The sequence below is a fragment of the Schistocerca piceifrons genome, chromosome 4 (genome assembly GCF_021461385.2).
Source record: "Schistocerca piceifrons isolate TAMUIC-IGC-003096 chromosome 4, iqSchPice1.1, whole genome shotgun sequence".
Taxonomy (NCBI): domain Eukaryota; kingdom Metazoa; phylum Arthropoda; class Insecta; order Orthoptera; family Acrididae; genus Schistocerca; species Schistocerca piceifrons.
Genome location: NC_060141.1, coordinates 237,658,671 through 237,683,553, shown reverse-complemented (window position 1 = coordinate 237,683,553; position 24,883 = coordinate 237,658,671). Strand labels below are relative to the sequence as shown.

The window sequence follows — 24,883 nt, the reverse complement described above, 5'->3', positions numbered from 1 at the left end:
GATGTAATATTATTTGAATTTGTTTGGATATTAAGTGTGGTTTCCAATTTTTCATTACTATGTTTAGGAACTGTATCAATTTAGGATCTACTTTGTATATTTCCAATATTTGTAGTAACCATGAGTGGGGTACACTATCAAAAGCTTTTTGGTAATCAATGTATGTGTAGTGCAGTGACCTTTGTTTAGTTTTAGCTTGATATGTCACCTCTGCATCTATTATCAGTTGCTCTTTAAATCCTCGTGCTCCTTTGCAGGAGCCTTTTTGTTCTTCATTTATAATTTTGTTCTGTGTTGTATGTGTCATTAATTTCTGTGTAATGACTGAAGTTAATTTATTTTTTATTTATTTATTGTTCCGTGGGACCAAATTAAGGAGAAGTCTCCATGGTCATGGAACGAGTCAATACATGAAATTATAACATGATAGTAGAAACAGATAAAATGAAATATAAAAAACATATTCAGGCAACAAGTCGTAAGTTTAAATAAGGAAAATCAACAATGTAACACTGGAATTTGCTTAATTTTTTAGCTCTTCCAGGAGCTCCTCGACAGAATAGAAGCAGTGAGCCATGAGGAAACTCTTCAGTTTAGACTTAAAGGACTTTGGGCTACTGCTAAGATTTTAGAGTTCTTTTGGTAGCTTATTGAAAATGGATGCAGCAGAATACTGCACTCCTTTCTGCACAAGAGTCAACAAAGTGCATTCCAAATACAGATTTGATTTCTGCCTGGTATTAACTGAGTGAAAGCTGTTAACTTTTGGGAATAGGCTAATATTGCTAATAACAAACAACTACATTAAAGAAAATATATACTGTGAGGGCAATGTCAGAATTCCCAGACTATTGAATAGGGTCGACAAGAGGTTCTCGAACGTGCACCACATATAGCTCGAACAGCCCGTTTTGGAGCCAAAAATACCCTTTTTGAATCAGAAGAATTACCCCAAAAAATAATACCATACGACATAAGCGTAGGAAAATATGCGAAGTAGACTATTTTTCGTGTTGAACTGTCACTTATTTCAGATATTGTTCTAATGGTAAATAAAGCAGCATTTAGTTTCTGAACAAGATCCTGGACATGGGCTTTCCACAACAGCTTACTATGTAACTGAACGCCTAGGAACTTGAACTGTTCTGTCTCGCTTATAATATGCCCATTCTGTATGATCAAAATATTGGTTCTTGTTGAATTGTGAGTTAGAAACTGTAAAAACTGAGTCTTACTGTGATTTAGCATCAAATTATTTTCCACAAGCCACAAACATATTTCATGACCTACACTATTTGATACTGTTTCAGCATTACACACAAGATCCTTCACTACCAAGCTGGTGTCATCAGCAAACAGAAATATTTTTGAATCACCTGTAATACTAAAAGGCATATCATTTATATTAATAAGAAACAGCAGCGGCCCCAGCACCGACCCTTGGGGAACGCCCCTCTTAACAGTGCCCCATTGCGACTGAACATCACTACCACTCTCAATATTGCGGAGAATTACCTTCTGCTTTCTGTTCTTAAAGTAAGAGGCGAACCAATTGTAAGTTACTCCCCTTACTCCATAATGGTCCAACTTCTACAGTAATATTTTGTGGTCAACACAGCCAAAAGCCTTCGTTAAATCAAAGAAAACACCTAGCGTTCGCAACCTTTTATTTAATCCATCCACAACCTCACAGAGAAAAGAGAATATAGCATTTTCAGTTGTTAAACCATTTCTAAAACCAAACTGTACATTTGACAGCAAATTATGTGAATTTAAATGCTCCAGTAACCTTGTATATACAACCTTCTCGATAACTTTAGCAAACACCGATGGCATGGAAATAGGTCTAAAGTTGCCAACATTATCCCTGTCTCCCTTTTTATAAAGTGGCTTCACTACAGAATACTTTAATCGGTCAGGAAACCGACCAGTCCTAAAGGAAAAGTTACAGATATGGCTAAGTACTGGGCTAACATACACAAAACAATACTTCAGTATTCTGCTAGATACCCCATCATATCCATGAGAGTTCTTGGTCTTTAGTGATTTAATTATTAAGTCAATCTCCCTCTTGTTAGTATCATGGAGGAGCATTTCAGGTAACAGTCTCGGAACACTTTTTTCTACGAACGCTATATGATTTCCTGTTGGGACTATGTTTCTATTTAGTTCACCTGCTATATTCAGAAAGCGATTATTAAATACTGTACATATATGCGAATTATCAGTAACACGAACATTCCCACTACGCACCGATTCTATATCCTCGACCTGTCTCTGCAGACCAGCCACTTCCTTTACGACTGACCATATGGTTTTAATTTTATCCTGAGACTTAGCTATTCTATCTGCATACCACTTACTTTTTGCCGTCGTAATAACATTTTTAAGCGCCTTACAATACTGTTTGTAATGGGCTGCTACATTTAGATTTTGACTGTTTCTAACATTTTGATGTAATTGCCACTTTGTTCTACAAGATATTATAATCCCTCTAGTCAGCCACCCAGGCTGCCTGTTTGTGCTAGTACCCTGTTTTGAACGTTCTAACGGAAAGCAAGTTTCAAAGAGCACGAGAAAAGTCTTGAGAAAAGCGTTATATTTATCGTCTACTGTATCAGCGCTATAGACATCTTGCCACTCTTGTTCCTTGATGAGGTGTACAAAGGTCTCTACAGCAACTGGATCAGCTTTCCTACACAGTTGATAACTATATTTAACATGTGTTGCAGCACAAAAATCTTTTAGAGTTAGTTTGTGCATCATGATCTGAAAGGCCATTCACCTTTCCGCTAACAGAATGCCCTTCTAATAATGAGGAATGAACAAAAATGTTGTCTATGGTTGTTCTACTATTCCCTTGCACTCTCGTTGGAAAGAATAAGGTTTGCATAAGATTATATATTTCGTATATTGTTGGTAGGCATGTTATGAGGCGATATTTAGCTGGGTTTGCTGTGTCTGCTTGATCTTTAGGTTTCAGATAAGTTATTCCTTGTGTGTAAGTGTATCAGGGACTGTGTATGGGTCTGCAATGTAACTGTTAAATGATTTAGTTAGATGTGAATGTGTTCAGGTGAACTTCTTTAGCCAGAAATTTGGTATTTTATCATTTCCAGGGGCTTTCCAATTGTGCGTAGAATTTATTGCTTGGGTGACTTCATGTTGCAAAATTATCACTTCAGACATTTGTGGTATCATCTTGTATGTGTCTGTTTCTGCTTGTATCCACCATGCATGCCTGTTACGCTGTACCGGGTTTGACCATATGTTGCTCCAGAAGTGTTCCACGTCTGTTATGTTCGGTGGATTGTCTACTTTAATGTGTGTGTTATCTATTGTCTGGTAAAATTTCTTTTGGTTTGTGTTGAATGAATGTTTGGTTTTGTTTCCTTCTATTTTCACTTTTTTTGTATCTTCTAAGTCGTTTGGCCAATGCTTGCAATTTCTGCTTCATTTAGTTTCTTATAAATTGTGTTAGCTGTCCGATGTCTTTCCTCAGTTTTTCTATTCTGATCTGTAGCCTGTGTTGCCATGCTGGTTTTGTGGGTTTCTTCTGTGTGTTGGTTGGTTCTGATCTCTGCCTAGTGTGTATATTTAGTGTATTGAGTGAGTGCTTCTACGTAAACCAGTAGTTGTAACTCTTCCATATTTGTATTTTCATTTATTTTGTTGTGTATGATTGTGTTGATAGTTGTTATTGTTGTTTCGACTTGTGGGTTATTTGGTGGTCTATGCAAGAATGGCCTAATGTCTGTATTTGTCTCTTTGTATTCTATATACGTCACCTGAAATTTTTCTTCTATATCTAACGTGTGTGTCACTTCATGTTCTATTTGTGCTCGTTCTGGTGGCTGTCTTTAGATTTCATTTTCCTCTGACTGTTTAACTGATGCGTGTTGTTCTTTGTTTGTTTGCTCTGGAATGTTTGTCCATTGCTATATTTTCTTCTTCTGATTGCACATTATTTTGTTCCAGTATTTGTTGTACTTGTTGTTTGATGTTTTCTAATTCTGACTGGGGTATCCTGTTATTTTTGATTACTACACGAATCTGATCAGCTAGTCATTGTTCAGTTAAAAATTTTAATTCTGGGTATCTGGTAATAAATGTGGTGTATACTTGTGATATGTATCCAGTTGTGTTCGTTCCTAAGTTTGTTGCTTGGTAATAACAGAACATGAGGTGTCTCTTAACTTCATCTGACCATCTCATCCTCTCTTTGTTTCCCTTCTAGAGTGGTTGCAGGAAGCATATCCTGCAAAACACCTCTATTTGGATTTAAATCATTTGCCGTGGGGCTAGCAGTGTCGTTACCATTGTGGACGGGCATAGGGTTCAAGTGTCGTCTCCGACCATGACGGCGCTTGTCCGAGGCTTCATTAGTTCTGTCCTGAACCAACTAATCACACTAAAAGGGGGGTTAGCCCTATTAGTGGTTTGTTCTTTTCGTCGCCTTTTACGACTGTAAGAACATACCGGAGGCCTATTTTTTTCCCGGGCCTCCACGGGGATGATGATGATGATGATGATGATTATTATTATTATTATTATTATTATTATTATTATTATTATTATTATTATTATTTAATAATAATAATAATAATAATAATAATAATAATAATAATAATAATAATAATAATAATAATAATAATAATAATGAACCCAGTGGAGGCCCGGGAAAAGAATAGGCCTCCGGTATGTTCTGCCAGTCATAAAAGGCGATGAAAAGAACAAACCACTAATAGGGCTAACTCCCCTTTTAGTGTGGTTACTTGGTTCAGGACAGAACTAAAGAAGCCTCGGACAAGCGCCGTCATGGTCGGGGACAACACTTGAACCCTATGCCCGCCCACAATGGTAATAACACTGCTAGCCAACTGGAAATTGATTTAAATCCAAATAGAGGTGTTTTGCAGGATATGCTTCCTGCAACCACCCTAGAAGGAAAACAAAGACAGAGGATGAGATGGTCAGGTGAAGTTAACAGACACCTCATGTTCTGTTATTACCAAGCAACAAACTTAGGAACGAACACAACTGGATACAGATCACAAGTATACACAACATTAATTACCAGATACCCAGAATTAAAATTTTTAACATAACAACGACTAGGTGATCAGATCCGTGTAATAATCAAAAATAACAGGATACCCCAGTCAGAATTAGAAAACATCAAACAACAAGTACAACAAATACTGGAACAAAATAATGTGCAATCAGAAGAAGAAGAAAATATAGCAATGGGCTCAAACATTCCAGAGCAAACAAACAAAGAACAACACGCATCAATTAAACAACCAGAGGAAAACGAAATCTTAAGACGGCCACCAGAACAAGTACAAATAGAACACGAAGTGACGCACATGTTAGATATAGAAGAAAAATTTCAGCTGACATATATAGAATACAAAGACACAAATACAGACATTAGACCACTCTTGCATAGACCGCCAAATAACCCACAAGTCGAAACAATAAAAACTATCAACACAATCATACACAACAAAATAAATGAAAATACAACAATGGAAAAGTTACAACTACTGGTTTATATAGGAGCACTCACTACACTAAATATAAACACTAGGCAGAGATCAGAACCAACCAACGCACAGAAGAAACCCACAAAACCAGCATGGCAACACAGGCTACAGATCAGAATAGAAAAACTGAGAAAAGACATTGGACAGCTAACACAGTTTATAAGAAATGAATGTCAGAAAAAAAACGAAAAAGGTTAGGTAAAATCTCACGAAAGGAAGCGATAGAGGAATTAGATGAAAAGAAGCAGAAATTACAAGCATTGGCCAAACGACTTAGCAGATACAAAAAAAGTTAAAATAGAAGGAAACAAAACCAAACAGTCAACACGAACCAAAAGAAATTTTACCAGACAATAGATAACACACACATTAAAATAGACAATCCACCAAACATAAGACATAAAACACTTCTGGAGCAACATATGGTCAAACCCGGTACAGCATAACAGGCATGCAATGTGGATACAAGCAGAAACAGACACATACAAGATGATACCACAAATGTCTGAAGTGATAATTTTGCAACATGAAGTCACCCAAGCAATAAATTCTACGCACAATTGGAAAGCCCCTGGAAATTATAAAATACCAAATTTCTGGCTAAAGAAGATCACCTCAACACATTCACATCTAACTAAATCATTTAACATGATTATAATACAGGGAAACATGTCACGTAGGAAAAATATATCTAAAAACAAAGATGATGTGACTTACCAAATGAAAGTGCTGGCAGGTCGACAGACACACAAACAAACACAAACATACACACAAAATTCAAGCTTTCGCAACAAACTGTTGCCTCATCAGGAAAGAGGGAAGGAGAGGGAAAGATGAAAGGATATGGGTTTTAAGGGAGAGGGTAAGGAGTCATTCCAATCCCGGGAGCGGAAAGACTTACCTTAGGGGGAAAAAAGGACGGGTATACACGCGCGCGCGCGCGCGCACACACACACACACACATATCCCTCCACACATATACAGACACAAGCAGACATATTTGAAGATATTTGTCTTCAAATGTGTGTGTGTGTGTGTGTGTGTGTGTGTGTGTGTGTGTGTGTGTGTGTGTGTGTGTGTGTGTGTGTCCTTACCCTCTCCCTTAAAACCCACATCCTTTCGTCTTTCCCTCTCCTTCCCTCTTTCCTGATGAGGCAACAGTTTGTTGCGAAAGCTTGAGTTTTGTGTGTATGTTTGTGTTTGTGTGTCTGTCGACCTGCCAGCGCTTTCATTTGGTAAGTCACATCATCTTTGTTTTTAGATATATAAATCATTTAACAGTTACATTGCAGACCCATACACATTCCTTGATACACTTACACATGGAATAACTTATCTGAAACCTAAAGATCAAGCAGACACAGCAAACCAAGCTAAATATCGCCCCATAACATGCCTACCAACAATATACAAAATATTAACTTCAGCCATTACACAGAAATTAATGACACATACAACACAGAACAAAATTATAAATGAAGAACAAAAAGGCTGCTGCAAAGGAGCACGAAAATGTAAAGAGCAACTGATAATAGGTGCAGAGGTGACATATCAAGCTAAAACTAAACAAAGGTCGCTACACTACGCATACGTTGATTACCAAAAAGCTTTTGATAGTGTACCCCACTCATGGTTACTACAAATATTGGAAATATACAAAGTAGATCCTAAATTGGTACAGTACCTAAACATAGTAATTAAAAATTGGAAAACCACACTTAATATCCAAACAAATTCAAATATCACATCACAGCCAATACAGATTAAGTGTGGAATATACCAAGGAGACTCCTTAAGTCCTTTCTGGTTCTGCCTTGCTCTGAACCCACTATCCCACATGCTAAATGATACAAATTATGGATACAATATTACTGGAACATACCAACACAGTCACACATTTGCTATACATGGATGATCTAAAACTACTGGCAGCAACAAATCAGCAACTCAACCTATTACTAAAGATAACAGAAGTATTCAGCAATGATATAAAAATGGCTTTTGGAACAGACAAATGTAAGAAAAATAGCATAGTCAAGGGAAAACACACTAAACAAGATGATTACATATGGGATACCACAGTGACTGCATAGAAGCGATGGAAAAAACAGATGCCTATAAATATCTAGGATACAGACAAAAAATAGGAATAGATAATACAAATATTAAAGAAGAACTAAAAGAAAAATACAGACAAAGACTAACAAAAATACTGAAAACAGAACTGACAGAAAGAAACAAGACAAAAGCTATAAATACTTATGCTATACCAATATTGACCTACTCATTTGGAGTAGTGAAATGGAGTAACACAGACCTAGAAGCACTCAATACACTTACATGATCACAATGCCACAAATATAGAATACATCACATACATTCAGCAACTGAAAGATTCACATTAAGCAGAAAGGAAGGAGGAAGGGGATTTATCGACATAGAAACCTACATTATGGACTGGTAGACAATTTAAGAAAATTCTTACTAGAACGAGCAGAAACTAGCAAAATACACAAAGCAATACATCGGCTACACCACTGCAATTTCATAACAACTTGTACAACCCTTTAGATCACATAACACCAACAGATACGAAGAAAGTAAATTGGAAAAAGAAAACACTACATGGCAAGCACCCGTATCATCTAACACAGCCACACATTGATCGAGACGCATCCAACACATGGCTAAGAAAAGTCAATATATACAGTGAGACGGAAGGGTTCATGATTGCAATACAGGATCAAACAATAAACACCAGATATTACAGCAAGCATATTATTAAAGATCCCAATACCACAACAGATAAATGCAGACTTTGCAAACAAATAGAAACAGTAGATCACATCATAAGCAGATGTACAATACTAGCAAACACAGAATACCCCAGAAGGCATGAAAATGTAGCAAAAATTATACATCAACAACTTGCCATACAACATAAACTAATAAAACAACACGTTCCCACATACAAGTATGCACCACAAAATGTACTGGAGAATGATGAATACAAATTATACTGGAACAGAACCATTATAACAGATAAAACAACAACAACACATAACACATCTGACATCATACTCACCAATAAAAAGAAGAAATTAACACAACTAATTGAAATATCCATACCCAATACAACAAAAACACAGAAGAAAACAGGAGAAAAAATTGAAAAATACATCCAACTGGCTGAGGAAGTCAAGGACATGTAGAATCCGGATAAAATTGACATTATACCAATTATACTATCAACTACAGGAGTCATGCCACACAATATCCACCAGTACATCAATGCAATACAGCTACATCCAAACGTATATATACAACAACAGAAATTTGTAATTATTGATACATGTTCAATTACCCGAAAGGTCCTAAATGCAATATAACATATACCGTACAGTTAAAAGGAAGTCACGCTTGATTAAGGTCTCCGTCACTTTCCATTTTTGATCAGACATAACGTCTGAGAAAAGAAAGAAAGAATAATAATAATAATAATAATAATTCCTCATAGCTAACACTTGGTTCAAGAATCATAAAAGAAGGCTGTATACATTGAAGAAGCCTGGAGATACTGACAGGTTTCAGATAGATTATATAATGATAAGACAGAGATTTAGGAACCAGGTTTTAATTTGTAAGACATTTCCAGGGGCAGATGTGGACTCTGACCACAGTCTATTGGTTATGAACTGTAGACTAAAACTGAAGAAACTGCAAAAAGGTAGGAATTTAAGGAGATGGGACCTGGATAAACTGAAAGAACCAGAGGTTGTACAGAGTTTCAGGGAGAGCATAAGGGAACAATTGACAAGAATGGGGGAAAGAAATACAGTAGAAGAAGAATGGGTAGCTTTGACGGGTGAAGTAGTGAAGGCTGCAGAGGACCAAGTAGGTAAAAAGACAAGGGCTAGTAAAAATCCTTGGGTAACAGAAGAAATATTGAATTTAATTGATGAAAGGAGAAAATATAAAAATGCAGTAAATGAAGCAGACAAAAAGGAATACAAACGTCTCAAAAATGAGATCGACAGGAAGTGCAAAATGGCTAAGCAGGCATGGCTAGAGGAGAAATGTAAGGATGTAGAGGCTTACCTCACTAGGGGTAAGATAGATACTGCCTACAGGAAAATTAAAGGGACCTTTGAAGAAAAGAGAACCACTTGTATGAATAACAAGGGCTCAGATGGAAACCCAGTTCTAAGCAAAGAAGGGAAAGCAGAAAGGTGGAAGGAGTATATAGAGGGACTATACAAGGGCGATGTTCTTGAGGACAATATTATGGAAATGGAACAGGATGAAGATGAAATGGGAGATATGATACTGCGTGAAGAGTTTGACAGAGCAGTGAAAGACAACTGAGTCGAAACAAGGCACCCAGAGTAGACAACATTCCATTAGAACTACTGACAACCTTGGGAGAGCCAGTCCTGACAAAACTCTACCATCAGGTGAGCAAAATGTATGAGACAGGCGAAATACCCCCAGACTTCAAGAATAATATAATAATTCCAATCCCAAAGAAAGCAGGTGTTGACAGATGTGAAAATTACCGAACACTCAGTTTAATAAGCCACAGCTGCAAAATACTAACGCGAATTCTTTACAGACGACTGGAAAAACTAGTAGAAGCCGACCTCGGGGAAGATCAGTTTAGATTCCGTAAAAATACTGGAACAGGTGAGGCAATACTGACCTTACGACTTATCTTAGAAGCTAGATTAAGGAAAGACAAACCTACGTTTCTAGCATTTGTAGACTTAGAGGAAGCTTTTGACAATGTTGACTGGAATACTCTTTCAAATTCTGAAGGTGGCAGGGGTAAAATACAGGGAGTGAAAGGCTATTTACAATTTGTACAGAAACCAGATGGCAGTTATAAGGGTCGAGGGACATGAAAGGGAAGCAGTGGTTGGGAAGGGAGTGAGACAGGGTTGTAGCCTTTCCCCGATGTTATTCAATCTTTATATTGAGCAAGCGGTGAAGGAAACAAAAGAAAAATTTGGAATAGGTATTAAAATCCATGGAGAAGAAATAAAAACTTTGAGGTTCGCACATGACATTGTAATTCTGTCAGAGACAGCAAAGAACTTGGAAGAGCAGCTGAATGGAATGGATAGTGTTTTGAAGGGAGGATATAAGGTGAACATCAACAAAAGCAAAATAAGGATAATGGAATGTAGTCGAATTAAGTCAGGTGATGCTGAGGGAATTAGATTAGGAAATGAGACACTTAAAGTAGTAAAGGAGTTTTGCTATTTGGGGAGCAAAATAACTGATGTTCGAAGTAGAGAGGATATAAAATGTAGACTGGCAATGGCAAGGAAAGCGTTTCTGAAGAAGAGAAATTTGTTAACATCGAGTATAGATTTAAGTGTCAGGAAGTCGTTCCTGAAGTATTTGTATGTAGTGTAGCCATGTATAGATGTGAAACATGGACGATAACTAGTTTGGACAAGAAGAGAATAGAAGCTTTCGAAATGTGGTGCTACAGAAGAATGCTGAAGATTATATGGGTAGATCACATAACTAATGAGGAGGTATTGAATAGGATTGGGGAGAAGAGAAGTTTGTGGCACAACTTGACTAGAAGAAGGGATCGGTTGATAGGACATGTTCTCTGACATCGAGGGATCACCAATTTAGTATTGGAGGGCAGCGTGGAGGGTAAAAATCGTAGAGGGAGACCAAGAGATGAATACACTAAACAGATTCAGAAGGATGTAGGCTGCAATAGGTACTGGGAGATGAAGAAGCTTGCACAGGATAGAGTAGCATGGAGAGCTGCATCAAACCAGTCTCAGGACTGAAGACGACAACAACAACAACAACAACATTAATTCCTCAGGGTTTCTGATGACTGTGCGGGTGTCAATCCAAGGTACTGTCATGCTGCAACCATCGCTGGATGTGGGTCTCATGTCATTTTGGTCACAATGTGCCCTCGTCTTCTTCATTTACCATTATGGGAACACATTACCATGTAAATTGCCGTTGTGCTTTGATTGTGCACAAGACTGGGTCTCAGGTGTTGTTTAACTGCCCTTGTGTATTAGTTTTCCATGTAGTCGGATTTTTGATGCGTCTTTCAGAATACAGTCCCAGAAAGTATTGGATTGTTGCAATAACTTTGTGGTGTTATAAATGATGGCATGTGCATAGGTAATTTTTTCGGCTCAGTGCATCTCTCCTGTATTGTCCATATAGTCTGGCCTACATACTCGTGCACTGGCAAGGGATGCATTAGACACATTGTTTCCAGAGTCCTCATCCTTGACTGATCTCAACACGCCTTTCGTTTTGGCTGATGGGCAAAACAAGCACTTCACATTATGTTTCCAGAGTATTCTTCAAACTTTTGCTTACGTTTTCCTGGCTTATGGGATAATCATCATCGCAACAGGATTTTCTGTGTCCATCATCGCAACAGGTTTTTCTTTGTCCTCGGCAAGCTGTGGTCTTGGCTGCTTCAGTCCCAAGGCACACTGTGTCTGGCAGTTGCTGTAACTATACATCTAGAACCTGGGCCGTAATTGCCACAGTTTAGCTGTTAGATGGCCATGTCAGAGAATTCACATGCTCTGAGGAACAGTGTCCTGCGGACATCATCTCATTGTTTCTCATCGTGAAAAATCTTGATAACTGGAAGCATGCAAGTGCAAGTTTCTGTATCGGTTTATGGTAGACACTGTATGACAGAGTATGATGACCCCATCCAGAAATTGAAGTTGATCATTTTCTTCTAACTCCTCGAAGTCGTGATTGCACCACCAATGCACCAGGTCACTCCCAGGGACAGTCAGTTGGAGGCTTCGCATGGGGGGGATATGAAGACAGTGCCAACCAGAAAAGTCATCAGGACTGCCTGAGGATGGCAAAAAGTTGGCTTGGGGAAATTCTATACCTTCTGGACAATGCTAGTGGGCTGGATACCCAAGAAATATTAAATATTTTCCTATGCTGTGGAAACCAAAAATAGTACATAATGTACCACTACAAGGAGGAGATGCACAGTACAATTTGACAAGCTTCAGAACAGGAAGGACTGCCGTGTGGCATACCATGACTTTCTGCTGAGATTCCAAGAGGACAGAATTATACCATCTTTTGCAAACTTAGTTCATCGCATCAGGACTGTCAGCCAGATCACCAGAAGAGCCAGCCTGTCCCTGGCCAAGAAGAGGATCAGGTATACTTGACACAGGCTCAACAAGAACTCTTCACACTATATGTAGTTAGCATCAACATTCTCTCCAGACTTAGATGCAGGTAGTGTGTCTCAAGCTAACAGAGCATGGCCTTTGGCAGCTTGCAGATAAGCTTTAGAAATATGAGCACCTTGTGGTTAAACCTATTACTAATAAATGTATTATTCAGGGTACATAATTCACAATGTTGCCTTATCTGTAGTAGGAAAAGGGGCTAAATTTTGCAAAATCTCCAATGATACTACCTACTGCAAAATTTATTAGCATCATGAAACATGCACTTAAATACAAAGGAAATAAGAGGTGAAGTGTGACATATTCTTGCTAGGGGGGTTCCACCAGAGCCAAACATTACCAGTGAAGAGAGGAAAGCACCTAAGTGGCCCCAAGAAGTTTCCGACAGTTATCTTGCCAGCCATCAAGTGAATTGTACAGTCTTGCTGTCATGTTAACCTTTTGCCCTCCATAAGCTGACACAGGGCAGCTCTGCGTACTCTTATTTAAATTGCCACTGTGCGGGTGGCGAGCACACCACATAGAATCGCACAGTCTCTTTGTGGAAACAATGAGGCTGCTGACCAACAGATAGGAGAGACATAAAAATTGAGCTTTCATTCAAATAATTTCCAAAACATTACAGTACAAAACTTTTCAATTTGTGATATTTTTTGAAACAATCATCCGGGTGAGAGCTGGGTTTCATGTGCATGTTTCACAGTAATACACAGTTTCATGCCTACCACCTTTTTTTTCTGTCTGAACACGCGACACAATCCTTATGCTTGTTCCCAGGAAGCTTGTTGAATGTGCAGCTTTCCATTCAAGCATTCCTCATCATCAAAAGTTGAAAGACTTCCTCATTTTTTGCCCTGGGTTTCCTTCTTCGCCAAATAAGTATCTTAACACTTTTATGGAATACTTTGTGAGACTTTTTTTTTTTTCAAATTGTTTCTCTTGCAGTGATTATTGTGTAGCAAATAGCTGTTTAACAACCAGAAGTACAGTTTTCACCAACACTTCAGACTTCATTAGAAAACCATAACTGGAAATAAAATGGTCAGATTGATCAACTCCGCCCATTTCAAAGTATAATCAAAAATCACATTTGGTTTCATTATTTCTTCCCTTTCTGTACTGTTCCTCCTTCCTGTAAATGACACTGAGTTATTTGCTTTTGTAGAAAACTTTGGACAAGGTATTTTATCTTGCCATGCCGGACCATCATTTTGTTATTGTGGAGGCATTTTATTGATTGACTTTAATCATTCCTATGAGATGCACATTCTATTTCAACAGTTCATCAGCTAATGCAACACCTGTACAAGAAAAGGTCAGTGTGCAAATGACACCCCGATTGCCCTGTAGCATTTGTGATAATAGCGAGCAACTGAAGAACCGAACCAATCTCTCAGAAAAATTAAAGTCTGGAGAAATCAATGACTCTGTTTTTACAATGCCAAAACACGGTATCAAACTGCAGATATAACAGTTTGATGAATCCGAAATCGTATAAACTCTGAATCCCCATTTTGTTGGTTTTTAAGGATTATATACATTTTGAATAACACACGACTCTTGAATGAATGATACTAAATACCTATATGGTCGATAAATTTCGAGAAAATAATCACACGTTCTTCACTTTATTCGGGCATGATTCAACCTGAATGTTCACATGTGTAGCACTCTCTGGATTAGAAACATGAACTGCTCTGAGTATTTGCATACATCGTGTGCAAGTAAAACGGTCTGAAAAGAAGTCAGACGATTGTAACCATTCTCGTGAAAAAAAATTGTCCTGCTAGTTCTTACATTTGTGTAATGCCGTATTCAGTAGCACATCATGGAAGCATTTCATTTCTTGGTAACATTTCTCCAGGCCCACCACAGAACATTCTGCAAGTGGTGTCACTTTAACATATTGTTGCTGTAGCATGGCTGTTTGTTTGGTCTGCTATTTGTTGAAATAGGTTGTCTATAAAAGTTAACTGAAAGAAACCAGCTGTCAATGGTGGGACATTACCAGTTTCAGTGATAAAACCACACTTTGAATCATCAAAAGAAAAATCTGTAAAGTTGGTCATTTTCGCACCACATTTGCCATGAATCTATTGCTGTTCAGAAATGAACATCTCGCATCATCAAAACCACTCTCACTATCATTGACACTTAGAGATTCCTCTAAAAGCTGTAAAATCTTTCTCAGAAAGAACTGAACGTGATGAATGAGCCATAGTGCGCATGCAGACTTGGATGTAATAATTCCAGCATTTCTTCCAACACAACTGCAACAGTTTGACACAGATCGCAGCACTAAGCACCATTGAAGACTAGTACAGACAGAATCAAGAATTGAGCATGTGATACCTATGAAAAATCATGTCGAATGAGGCTTGACATCAGAGCAGAAAACAAAATTCGTGGTGTTAAGTGCCACTCGATGTTGGAGTTGAAAGATTAAGTATACAAGCAAAAAATGTGTGACCTATTAGAGGACAATGCCTACAGGGAAACTGAAGATGGTCCTATTAACAGAGTGCAGAGGAAGACCATAGAGCTGCTCACACACATTCCCAAATAAGAAGAGAGAAAAGACTTCGTCCATGGGCAGCTGTGCATCCTGGACTTTACGAATTACCTACTGTCTACAAGGAAGGAATGCAGCTCTGCGCAATTGTTGACAGTATTAGCACACCAACATGCGTTAGCAAAATACCTGACAGTGGTGCTCAGCCTCTTTGTGAGCAAATGCCAGCATCGCATATGGATTTCCATGCATTTCATCCAGCAGCTCCCGAACTTCAGACTAGGCCAAGAAGACATTGCAGTGAGCTTTGATGTCATATTTCTCTTTCCAAAAGTACCTCGGACTCCCTAAACCTCATAGGAGAGAAGTTTGGGTCAGCAATAACAGAACTGTTTGAATTCATGCTTACATAAGCCTACTTTCTGTTCAATGGAAATTACTATGGACAAGTAGACTGAGCAGCAATGTACTGCCCACTATCACCATTGGTGGCCAATATGTTAATGGAGACGTTAGAAGCAGCAGCCTTGCAGTTGGCAGTCTACAAACCCTCGTGCTTTTTTCAATTTGTAGATGCTACATTTGTAATCTGGACATATTGTACAAGGCATCTTACATCATCTGAATTCACTGCACCAGAACATCAAATTCACAATGGAGATAGAAGAAAACAATCAACTTTCATTTCCAGACATGCTCATCACGCAAAGGCCAGATGACACACTATGACGTAGTCTACTGCATACTGACAAATACAGGTTTGTACTAACATGCTACCAGCTATCATGCTCCTTCACAAGGAGGTGTCCTAAGTGCACTACTCCACAGAGCACGTGGAACCTTTGACTGTGGCCATCTGAAAGCTGAACTGTAGCACTTGTGGGCTATGCTCTGTAGATACAGTACAGCAACTGCCAGATAAATGTGCCTAAGGCTGAAGAAGCCAAGACCACAGCCTGCTGAAGGAAAAGAGAAACCTCTTGCGATGGTGACTATCCCATATGTCTGGAACACATCGGTAAAAATCAGAATAATACCCTGGAAACATAACATCAGATGGGTGGTCCGCCCACCAGCCAAAACAAAGGGCTTGTTGGAATCAGTGAAGAATGACCTAGGACTCCAGGAACCAGAAGTCTCATGCCACCGTTGCCAGTGTGGGTAAATATATGTAGGTCAGATTATAGGGACAATACAGGAGAGATGCACTGAGCATAAATGTCACACAAACAACCATTAGCTGACAAAGTCTGCTGTGGCAAGCAGTGCATGACCTAAAGTCAAGCCATGAATTATGAGAGAACCATGTTATTACAATCAAACACCTTCTGGGATTGTATTCTACAGGAGGCTGTAGAAGTCAGACTACATTGTGACCTAATAAATAAAGATGTTGGTTTTCAGTTAGCAAATCCTGGGACTCGGCATTCATCAGAATCAAAGCACGATAGCCATCTACAAGGAATTCTGCTCCTGTTGTGGCAATAGAAGATGAGGACACATTGTCACCACAACAGCAGGGAGCTGCATTTTGCACTGGCCACAGCTTTACCGAGGACCATGTATCAACCCTCAGCATCAAACTCCCGCCCCCCACTGCAACAGGTGTGCCCCCAGAGATAGCTGGCAGGAGCCTGGGGGCAGAGGGGGTGGAGAATATGGAGAAGGTGCCTAGCAGAAAAGTCAGTCATCAGGAACACTTGAGAATGCCAAAAGATTGGCTTGTGCTGAAATATCACTCATTGTGAACACTGCCACCTGGCAGAATACCAGACGAATATTAAAGATTTGCCTTTGCAGGGAAAAACTCAAATGACGTTAATATTCAATAGTAATTATTATTATGTACCTGTGGATAAATGAAATGTTCTTTTTCCATACTGATTCTGAATTTTAAATTTGTACAGCAGCAAATTATTGTTCTCAATTTTCTGTTCTGAGAAAATTAATAGTACACACCTGAAAAAGGTAGAAGAGTAAAGCAGATCATGAAAACTTCAAATCCATTTCTTCTTAACCAATGATTGCTTTGTGTTTTCACAGGTGGCAGTGACACTTTGTTAGTAGATATTATATGCTATTCCAAGCCATGTAATTGGTTAAAAAATACAGCTTATTGTGTGAGATATATTGGGTTGCAGTTTGAAAATATAGCAATGACACAAAATTACTTAAACTATGAAACTTTCTGGCAGATTAAAACTGTGTGCCAGACCGAGACTCAAACTCGGGAGTTCGAGTCTCGATCCTGCACATACTTTTAATCTTCCAGGAAGTTTCATATCAGCGCACACTCTGCTGCAGAGTGAAAGTCTCATTCTGGCTACTTAATGTTTTTTCATAATTTATTGTACAAAGGATGACATAAAACTGTGGACAGCAGTCTTGAAAGCCTTTGCATTGTAACACACAGACACCAATGACATTGTGTAGCAGCAAAGTTTTAATCTCAGTTTTCAGACAGTTGTAAATCAATAATTAAGTCAGAAGTTTATGATGCTAATATCGAAGTCAAAGTCCATCAACACATTTCTTGTACTTCAGTGGATGAAGAGCCTTAACAGGTAAATTCCTTTCTCCACCATTTTGGAGAGGCTCATATACTTGGCATCACTTGATGAAAGATCAGTGGCTCCCCGTAGTATGAACACATCGAGATTGCTAATCTAGATTAGATGAAGTTGGTACCTGTATACGACTTTGTCAGCATCCGAAAACCCAGTGAACAAAATTATGGCTATTATTGTACTGGCTTAGCTTACTGACTGCATAGCTCATGTCGGGTCAGGTACTGATGGCAATGTACATCAATGCTCCAACCAGTTTTCTGGAATGGATAATGAGTGCTACTTTCTGTATTTGTAGCTGTTGCATCCAACATGCTCCCAGTTTCCAGTGGATTCCATACCAGCTTGTAGTCATCTTCTAGTATAACCACTTTACATAATGCAGTTTGTCAACAAAATAGGAAAAGAAAGATTGCTACTCACCATAAAGGTGAAATGTTGAGTTGCAGACAGGCACAACGAAAAGAATGTTAACCATTTAGCTTTAGGAAAAACCATTCTTCAGAACAGGAAACACACACACAGTCATTCACACTTGACCACTGACTTCGGTAGCTCAGACTAGAATTGTCACATTGCATGGAAGCAGCAATCTGGAGGGGTGAGGAAGAGGAATGAATAACAGGGTACGGGGGGGGGGGGGGGGGGGGGGGGAGAGAGAGAGAGAGAGAGAGAGAGAGAGAGAGAGAGAGAGAGAGAGAGAGAGAGAGAGACAGAGAGAGAGAGGAGTGCTGTCTGGCACTATGTGCAGGGACTAGCAGGAGGCATAAGGCTGCCTTCAGGTTCAGTGTCAGGAGGCTGTGGGGCAGGGAGGGGGAAGGGTGACCAGAGAGCAGGAAAGGAGGGGAGCAGGGAAGGGAAAAGACAGACAGATGCACTGGCAGAGGGCAGCACACAATCAGAAGAGAGGACAGAGGGGCGGAAACTCTTCAGTTGAGGGTATGGAGACAGTAGGTTACCTTAGATTGAAGCCAGGATAATTTTGGGAGCAGAGAGCGTGTTACAAGGATAACTCCAATCTGCGCAGTTCAGAAAATCTGGTGTGGGACAGGAGGATCTGGAGTTTCCATTGTTTAATTTTATCAACAGATTGATTTATGTCAATACCCAGATACCATCTTATGGCAATGAGATCCTTGATATTTAACTTGACAGATAACTCATCCTTTATTTGTTTTGTCCTTTCTTGGTCTGCTGAAACAATTATATCTTCATCTACACAAATGAGTAGGAAAACTTAATGTTTCTGTACATTGTCTGCAAAGGCACCTGGATCTGAATTTTCTGGGCTGCAATCCAATTGATGTTAGGGTTGCATTCATCTTGACCTACCACTGTAGATCAGCTTGGTCCAGCCCATAAATGGCTTTTCTAAGTTAACACAATTTATCATCAGATTTTAATGTTTGGAGCATGTCGCTTACCTTCTTGACTACATGATTAACTTCCTTCCTTTCTCTTCTTTTATAAGAATTCACCCAGTGAGCCCAGCTATTCCGTGAATATTACTGTCAATTTTGCCATTGCGAAATGAAGCTGTGAATATTCATTTGTGAAACACGCAAGTCAAATTTGATGGACAGAGTCATGAATAGTCTACATGATCCAGTTCTTGAACTGGAGAAAACATTTCATGAAGTTAACTCCAGGCTGTTATTTGAGTCCTATTGCAACTATTCTTGCATTTCATATCAGCAAAGATCCAGCAGTACTTTTTTAATCCTCAAAACATCGAAATATCTATTACTCTTTCATTTGTTTGCTTGTTTACAATGTTACAGACACTATTTTTCACTGGTTACCTTATTTCATCATAAAGCATCAAACCACTCTCGATATGGAGCATGTAATAAATCATTGATAGTGACATCTGTTGCATTTGCAACGAAGTTAACATCATGAATTGAAATACCTGATCTGGCACAAACTGTTGAGCAAGTGTGACACATGTAGAATTGTTGTTTACATCACCTGATTATTAGTGTAGATACAAGAAGTAGCTGCTTATAATAAGTAATCGTTATTTATGACAGACTGTTTCAGATTAATTGCCAGTTTCAAGTACCAGCAATTACAATTTTGGTGAGAACAGGTGTGGATGCCAATGTCATTCATATTAAAGTAGATGTCTTGTACTCAGTGCTGAATCTGTACTGCATTTTCGATCATATCAGCAGTGTGATTTTGATTTTTCAAGTGTAGAAAGAAGCTCAACTAATTATATTTGCTCTCTGCACAGAACACCAAAGGGTTTTGCAGTGAACATTCTTGAGGAATTAAAAATTTATATGTACACGAGAAAATACCCACAAAATACACTCCTGGAAATGGAAAAAAGAACACATTGACACCGGTGTGTCAGACCCACCATACTTGCTCCGGACACTGCGAGAGGGCTGTACAAGCAATGATCACACGCACGGCACAGCGGACACACCAGGAACCGCGGTGTTGGCCGTCGAATGGCGCTAGCTGCGCAGCATTTGTGCACCGCCGCCGTCAGTGTCAGCCAGTTTGCCGTGGCATACGGAGCTCCATCGCAGTCTTTAACACTGGTAGCATGCCGCGACAGCGTGGACGTGAACCGTATGTGCAGTTGACGGACTTTGAGCGAGGGCGTATAGTGGGCATGCGGGAGGCCGGGTGGACGTACCGCCGAATTGCTCAACACGTGGGGCGTGAGGTCTCCACAGTACATCGATGTTGTCGCCAGTGGTCGGCGGAAGGTGCACGTGCCCGTCGACCTGGGACCGGACCGCAGCGACGCACGGATTCACGCCAAGACCGTAGGATCCTACGCAGTGCCGTAGGGGACCGCACCGCCACTTCCCAGCAAATTAGGGACACTGTTGCTCCTGGGGTATCGGCGAGGACCATTCGCAACCGTCTCCATGAAGCTGGGCTACGGTCCCGCACACCGTTAGGCCGTCTTCCGCTCACGCCCCAACATCGTGCAGCCCGCCTCCAGTGGTGTCGTGACAGGCGTGAATGGAGGGACGAATGGAGACGTGTCGTCTTCAGCGATGAGAGTCGCTTCTGCCTTGGTGCCAATGATGGTCGTATGCGTGTTTGGCGCCGTGCAGGTGAGCGCCACAATCAGGACTGCATACGACCGAGGCACACAGGGCCAACACCCGGCATCATGGTGTGGGGAGCGATCTCCTACACTGGCCGTACACCACTGGTGATCGTCGAGGGGACACTGAATAGTGCACGGTACATCCAAACCGTCATCGAACCCATCGTTCTACCATTCCTAGACCGGCAAGGGAACTTGCTGTTCCAACAGGACAATGCACGTCCGCATGTATCCCGTGCCATCCAACGTGCTCTAGAAGGTGTAAGTCAACTACCCTGGCCAGCAAGATCTCCGGATCTGTCCCCCATTGAGCATGTTTGGGACTGGATGAAGCGTCGTCTCACGCGGTCTGCACGTCCAGCACGAACGCTGGTCCAACTGAGGCGCCAGGTGGAAATGGCATGGCAAGCCGTTCCACAGGACTACATCCAGCATCTCTACGATCGTCTCCATGGGAGAATAGCAGCCTGCATTGCTGCGAAAGGTGGATATACACTGTACTAGTGCCGACATTGTGCATGCTCTGTTGCCTGTGTCTATGTGCCTGTGGTTCTGTCAGTGTGATCATGTGATGTATCTGACCCCAGGAATGTGTCAATAAAGTTTCCCCTTCCTGGGACAATGAATTCACGGTGTTCTTATTTCAATTTCCAGGAGTGTATATTAAACGAGCATACAGAATTTAGACACAAGTACTACCTCAAGAACTTTATTGAACTTTTAGAACATGAAAATGGATAAATCGGAAGTAACATATACAACAACCAAAGATAAGTGTAACAAATGTTAGTTATTAAAATAAATTGCTGTTCTGTGCACAATCTTTGTAAACATATAGCATCGTAAGACTGGAACTGTCAAACTGCTTCATGCCGTAATTAACATTTTATTTTCAACATCCTTTATGATCTTATTAAAGCAGCGACAGTTACAAAACAGTCCACTAATGACACAATATAGACAACACATCAATCTAGATGCGAGTGCAAGACAGCTACTTTAGTATGAATGACATTGGCATCCACACCTGTTCTCACCAAAATTGTAATTGCAAGTACGTGATAATGGTGATTAAGCCGAAACAGCCTGTCATAAATAAAGATTACTTATTATAAGCAGCTATTCTCTGTATCTACTGTAATAATCATGTCATTATCAGACATATATTATGCTGCTGGCCCTAAAGAAGAAAAATTATACATCACATAAATAATCATTGAGGATGAATCCTTCACCTGGAGTGATCAGAAGCTCATATACTGTATATGGGCACCCTGTTTTTCTTCTTCGCTCTAGCTTTCGTCTGCCACATCCCAATTTTGTTGTCTTGTTGATCTTGTTGTGTGTAGGCAGAAAAAAGTCTGCAAAGCCATAGAATGGTTCATCACCTGACAATGGCCCTGAGATTCATTGTTTGTATCACCATTGAAATCTCCTCTCATGGGACTGATGCTGATGCTGCCTCTTTGGTGATTGAGTAATCTTTCATTTTTTTATGCGCGACTCTGTGTTCTCTTTGCACCCACACACAACAGGTCTTTTAACAGAATAGCCTACAAAAATCCCTTCTTTGCTTTTAGAATAGAACCCTTCTTTGTTTGGCAATTTATCTATGATGACAATCACTTGACCAAATGTATGAAGATGGAATTAGTCAGCTTTTTTTCTTTGGTCACCTCTCATGTGAGTTTCATAACAGTCCTGTAGTTAAGCAGCAACTTCTGATGGTGTAGTCAGCTGTTTTGATGACTTTGACGCAAAATGATGGTAGTTGTCCTGACTTGAGCAGTATGCAGTGAGCCATTTTGACCAATGAGCGGCGGTGGTGGTGGTGGTGGTGGTGGTGGTGGTTTTTTGCAACATCATTCTGCAGGGGCGTGTATGGAACTGTTATTAGAAGGATGGGTCAATTTTTTCATCACAGTACTCATTTCTGCTGTCTAATTTATTTTATAACCATTTGATTCAGAACTAGGTGTTTGAATTGAACGAATTTACCTACAACTTTACCTCTATGTCAAAGGAAACAGACAGCACATCTACAAAGGCCACAAACAGTTTTGAACCACCTTGAGATGTTTCTTTTGTTAGCTCAAAGCTGATGAACTCAGAAATTTTGAGTTCCCTTCCCATTAATTTTTCCTTCAAGACAAGTAGTGTATCTAGCAAGATGGACATCACTGAATTTCAAACCTTTCAAATTCTCGTTTTTGTGTGTTTTGATCGTTTCTCAAGAGTTAAAGAGGTCTAATCGAACATGCCAGACACGCATATCAGTTTTCGTAACTTTTAGCTCAGCAATGAATCATGCCTTTGGACCATTTTCTTATAAATACAAGAAGTAGCCAACTCTGCAGTCACTTTGATTTTACCATTGAGGGAACAAAATGCCTGGAGTGGCTCATGTTTTCACCCTCTACCTTTACACTAGGGGTATGGCAGCATTATCGTAGCACACATCCCATTCCATAACGTTTTCATATGACAAACAACACAATTTTTTTTTTTGTCTATCTTTAATGTCGGTGTCTTGAAACAGCATATTTTCATAATTTACAACTTTTAACACCCAAACCAGCTTTGTAAGCTGTAATTGAATATGGCAGTACTTGGTTCAGGCTCTGTTATAGAAAGCGATTGTGCACCATTGATAGATGAATGCCGTAAGTTTGGACTTCTTTAAAAACAGCATGTTCTCCCTTTGCATCACCCACTGTTAACTGAGATATGTAAACTGTTGACCTAAGTATGCATTTGAAGGTAGCATTCCGTTTTTGTTAACACATACTTTGTACCCTAGTGTTGTTTTCTTGCTGCCTACCTTTTGAATTGTTCATTTTATGTGTTGTGGCTCTGAGTTGTAAAGTAATTAAAGTATTTCAATTGCAGGTGTATGTGTGGCACACAAGGACAGAAAAACCTGTTCTTAGTGGTGAAGACAAATTACGGAAAGCGGGTAAACGGTCAGATGCTGGAATGGAAGTATAGATCTTGGTAGACTGCAGCAAATGAATAACATATCAACATTCCTTCTGTTGTGAAATCACAGTATTAATTTATATTGAGGAGTATGGTAGAAATAGTTTTCGTGTGTGTGTTTTGATTGAGTTTTTTATTTTGTAAATAACGAAAGTTAAATCATTGTTGTACAAACAAGAAATAGTTATTTATAAGTTTATGAAGGATTTATTTTTCAAATCCTCACTTTTGTAGACACTGATTTTGCTTTATTACATCTGTTTCTACCACAAATGATGAGTCTACTCTTTTATCAGCTTGCAGTTAATTTAATATTGCTTACTTGTAAGTGCCTACTGGTTATTATTATGCAGCAACAGTAAGTAAAGCTATCCTCTGCCCAAAGATAAACTTGAACATTGCCATGCTTTACTGTAGTTGTCAGTGTAACAAACCTCCTGACAGCGTCACTCATCTATCTCAGCCAATCACTTAACTTATTTTTGTAAATGTCAGTGGCAAAGCCTCAGTGTTGCTGCAGCTCTACATAAGACTTCTTTTTTCGCCTGCAGCCATTTGTGCTTCGCATTCAAAAGCTGGAACAGCACTGCTAGCTGTTAAGAATTTTCTTACGCTGACATGACTACAGGCATGGTCCTATTGGAATCGGCATGCGCTTGCCTTACTCTAACCTTCAAATTGACTTATATGGCCAGTTACAGGGCAAACTATAATTTAATTTGGACACTGAAGCACAATAGAACTTGTATTTATCACATTAACAAATCATTGCCAGGTGTACAGAGTCATGTATAGAGATGAAAAATCCTAAGACCAACTGAAGAGATCAAACTTACACCTTTGGATTTGTAGTCGGACACCTGCAGAGCCACTGAAGTGAATATTATTCCCAACTTTGTTATGTTAAGTTGCTGACAGGCACAATGGAGACACTTACACACAAGCTTTCAGCCATAGCTTTCACCAGAAAA

General features: G+C 39.6%; 1 protein-coding gene across 2 annotated transcripts in view; it reads left to right on the top strand.

Annotated features, from left to right (window-relative positions):
• The window catches only part of LOC124794916 (galactosylgalactosylxylosylprotein 3-beta-glucuronosyltransferase I-like), a 47,299-nt gene extending 23,114 nt beyond the window's left edge, over positions 1-24,185 (top strand). For both annotated transcript variants that reach the window (XM_047258619.1, XM_047258620.1), the window contains exon 7: positions 23,823-24,185. In XM_047258619.1, the coding sequence (XP_047114575.1) occupies positions 23,823-23,921 (99 nt within the window). In that variant the 3' untranslated portion in view covers positions 23,922-24,185. The remainder of the gene's footprint in view (positions 1-23,822) is intronic.
• Positions 24,186-24,883: the final 698 nt, after the last annotated feature.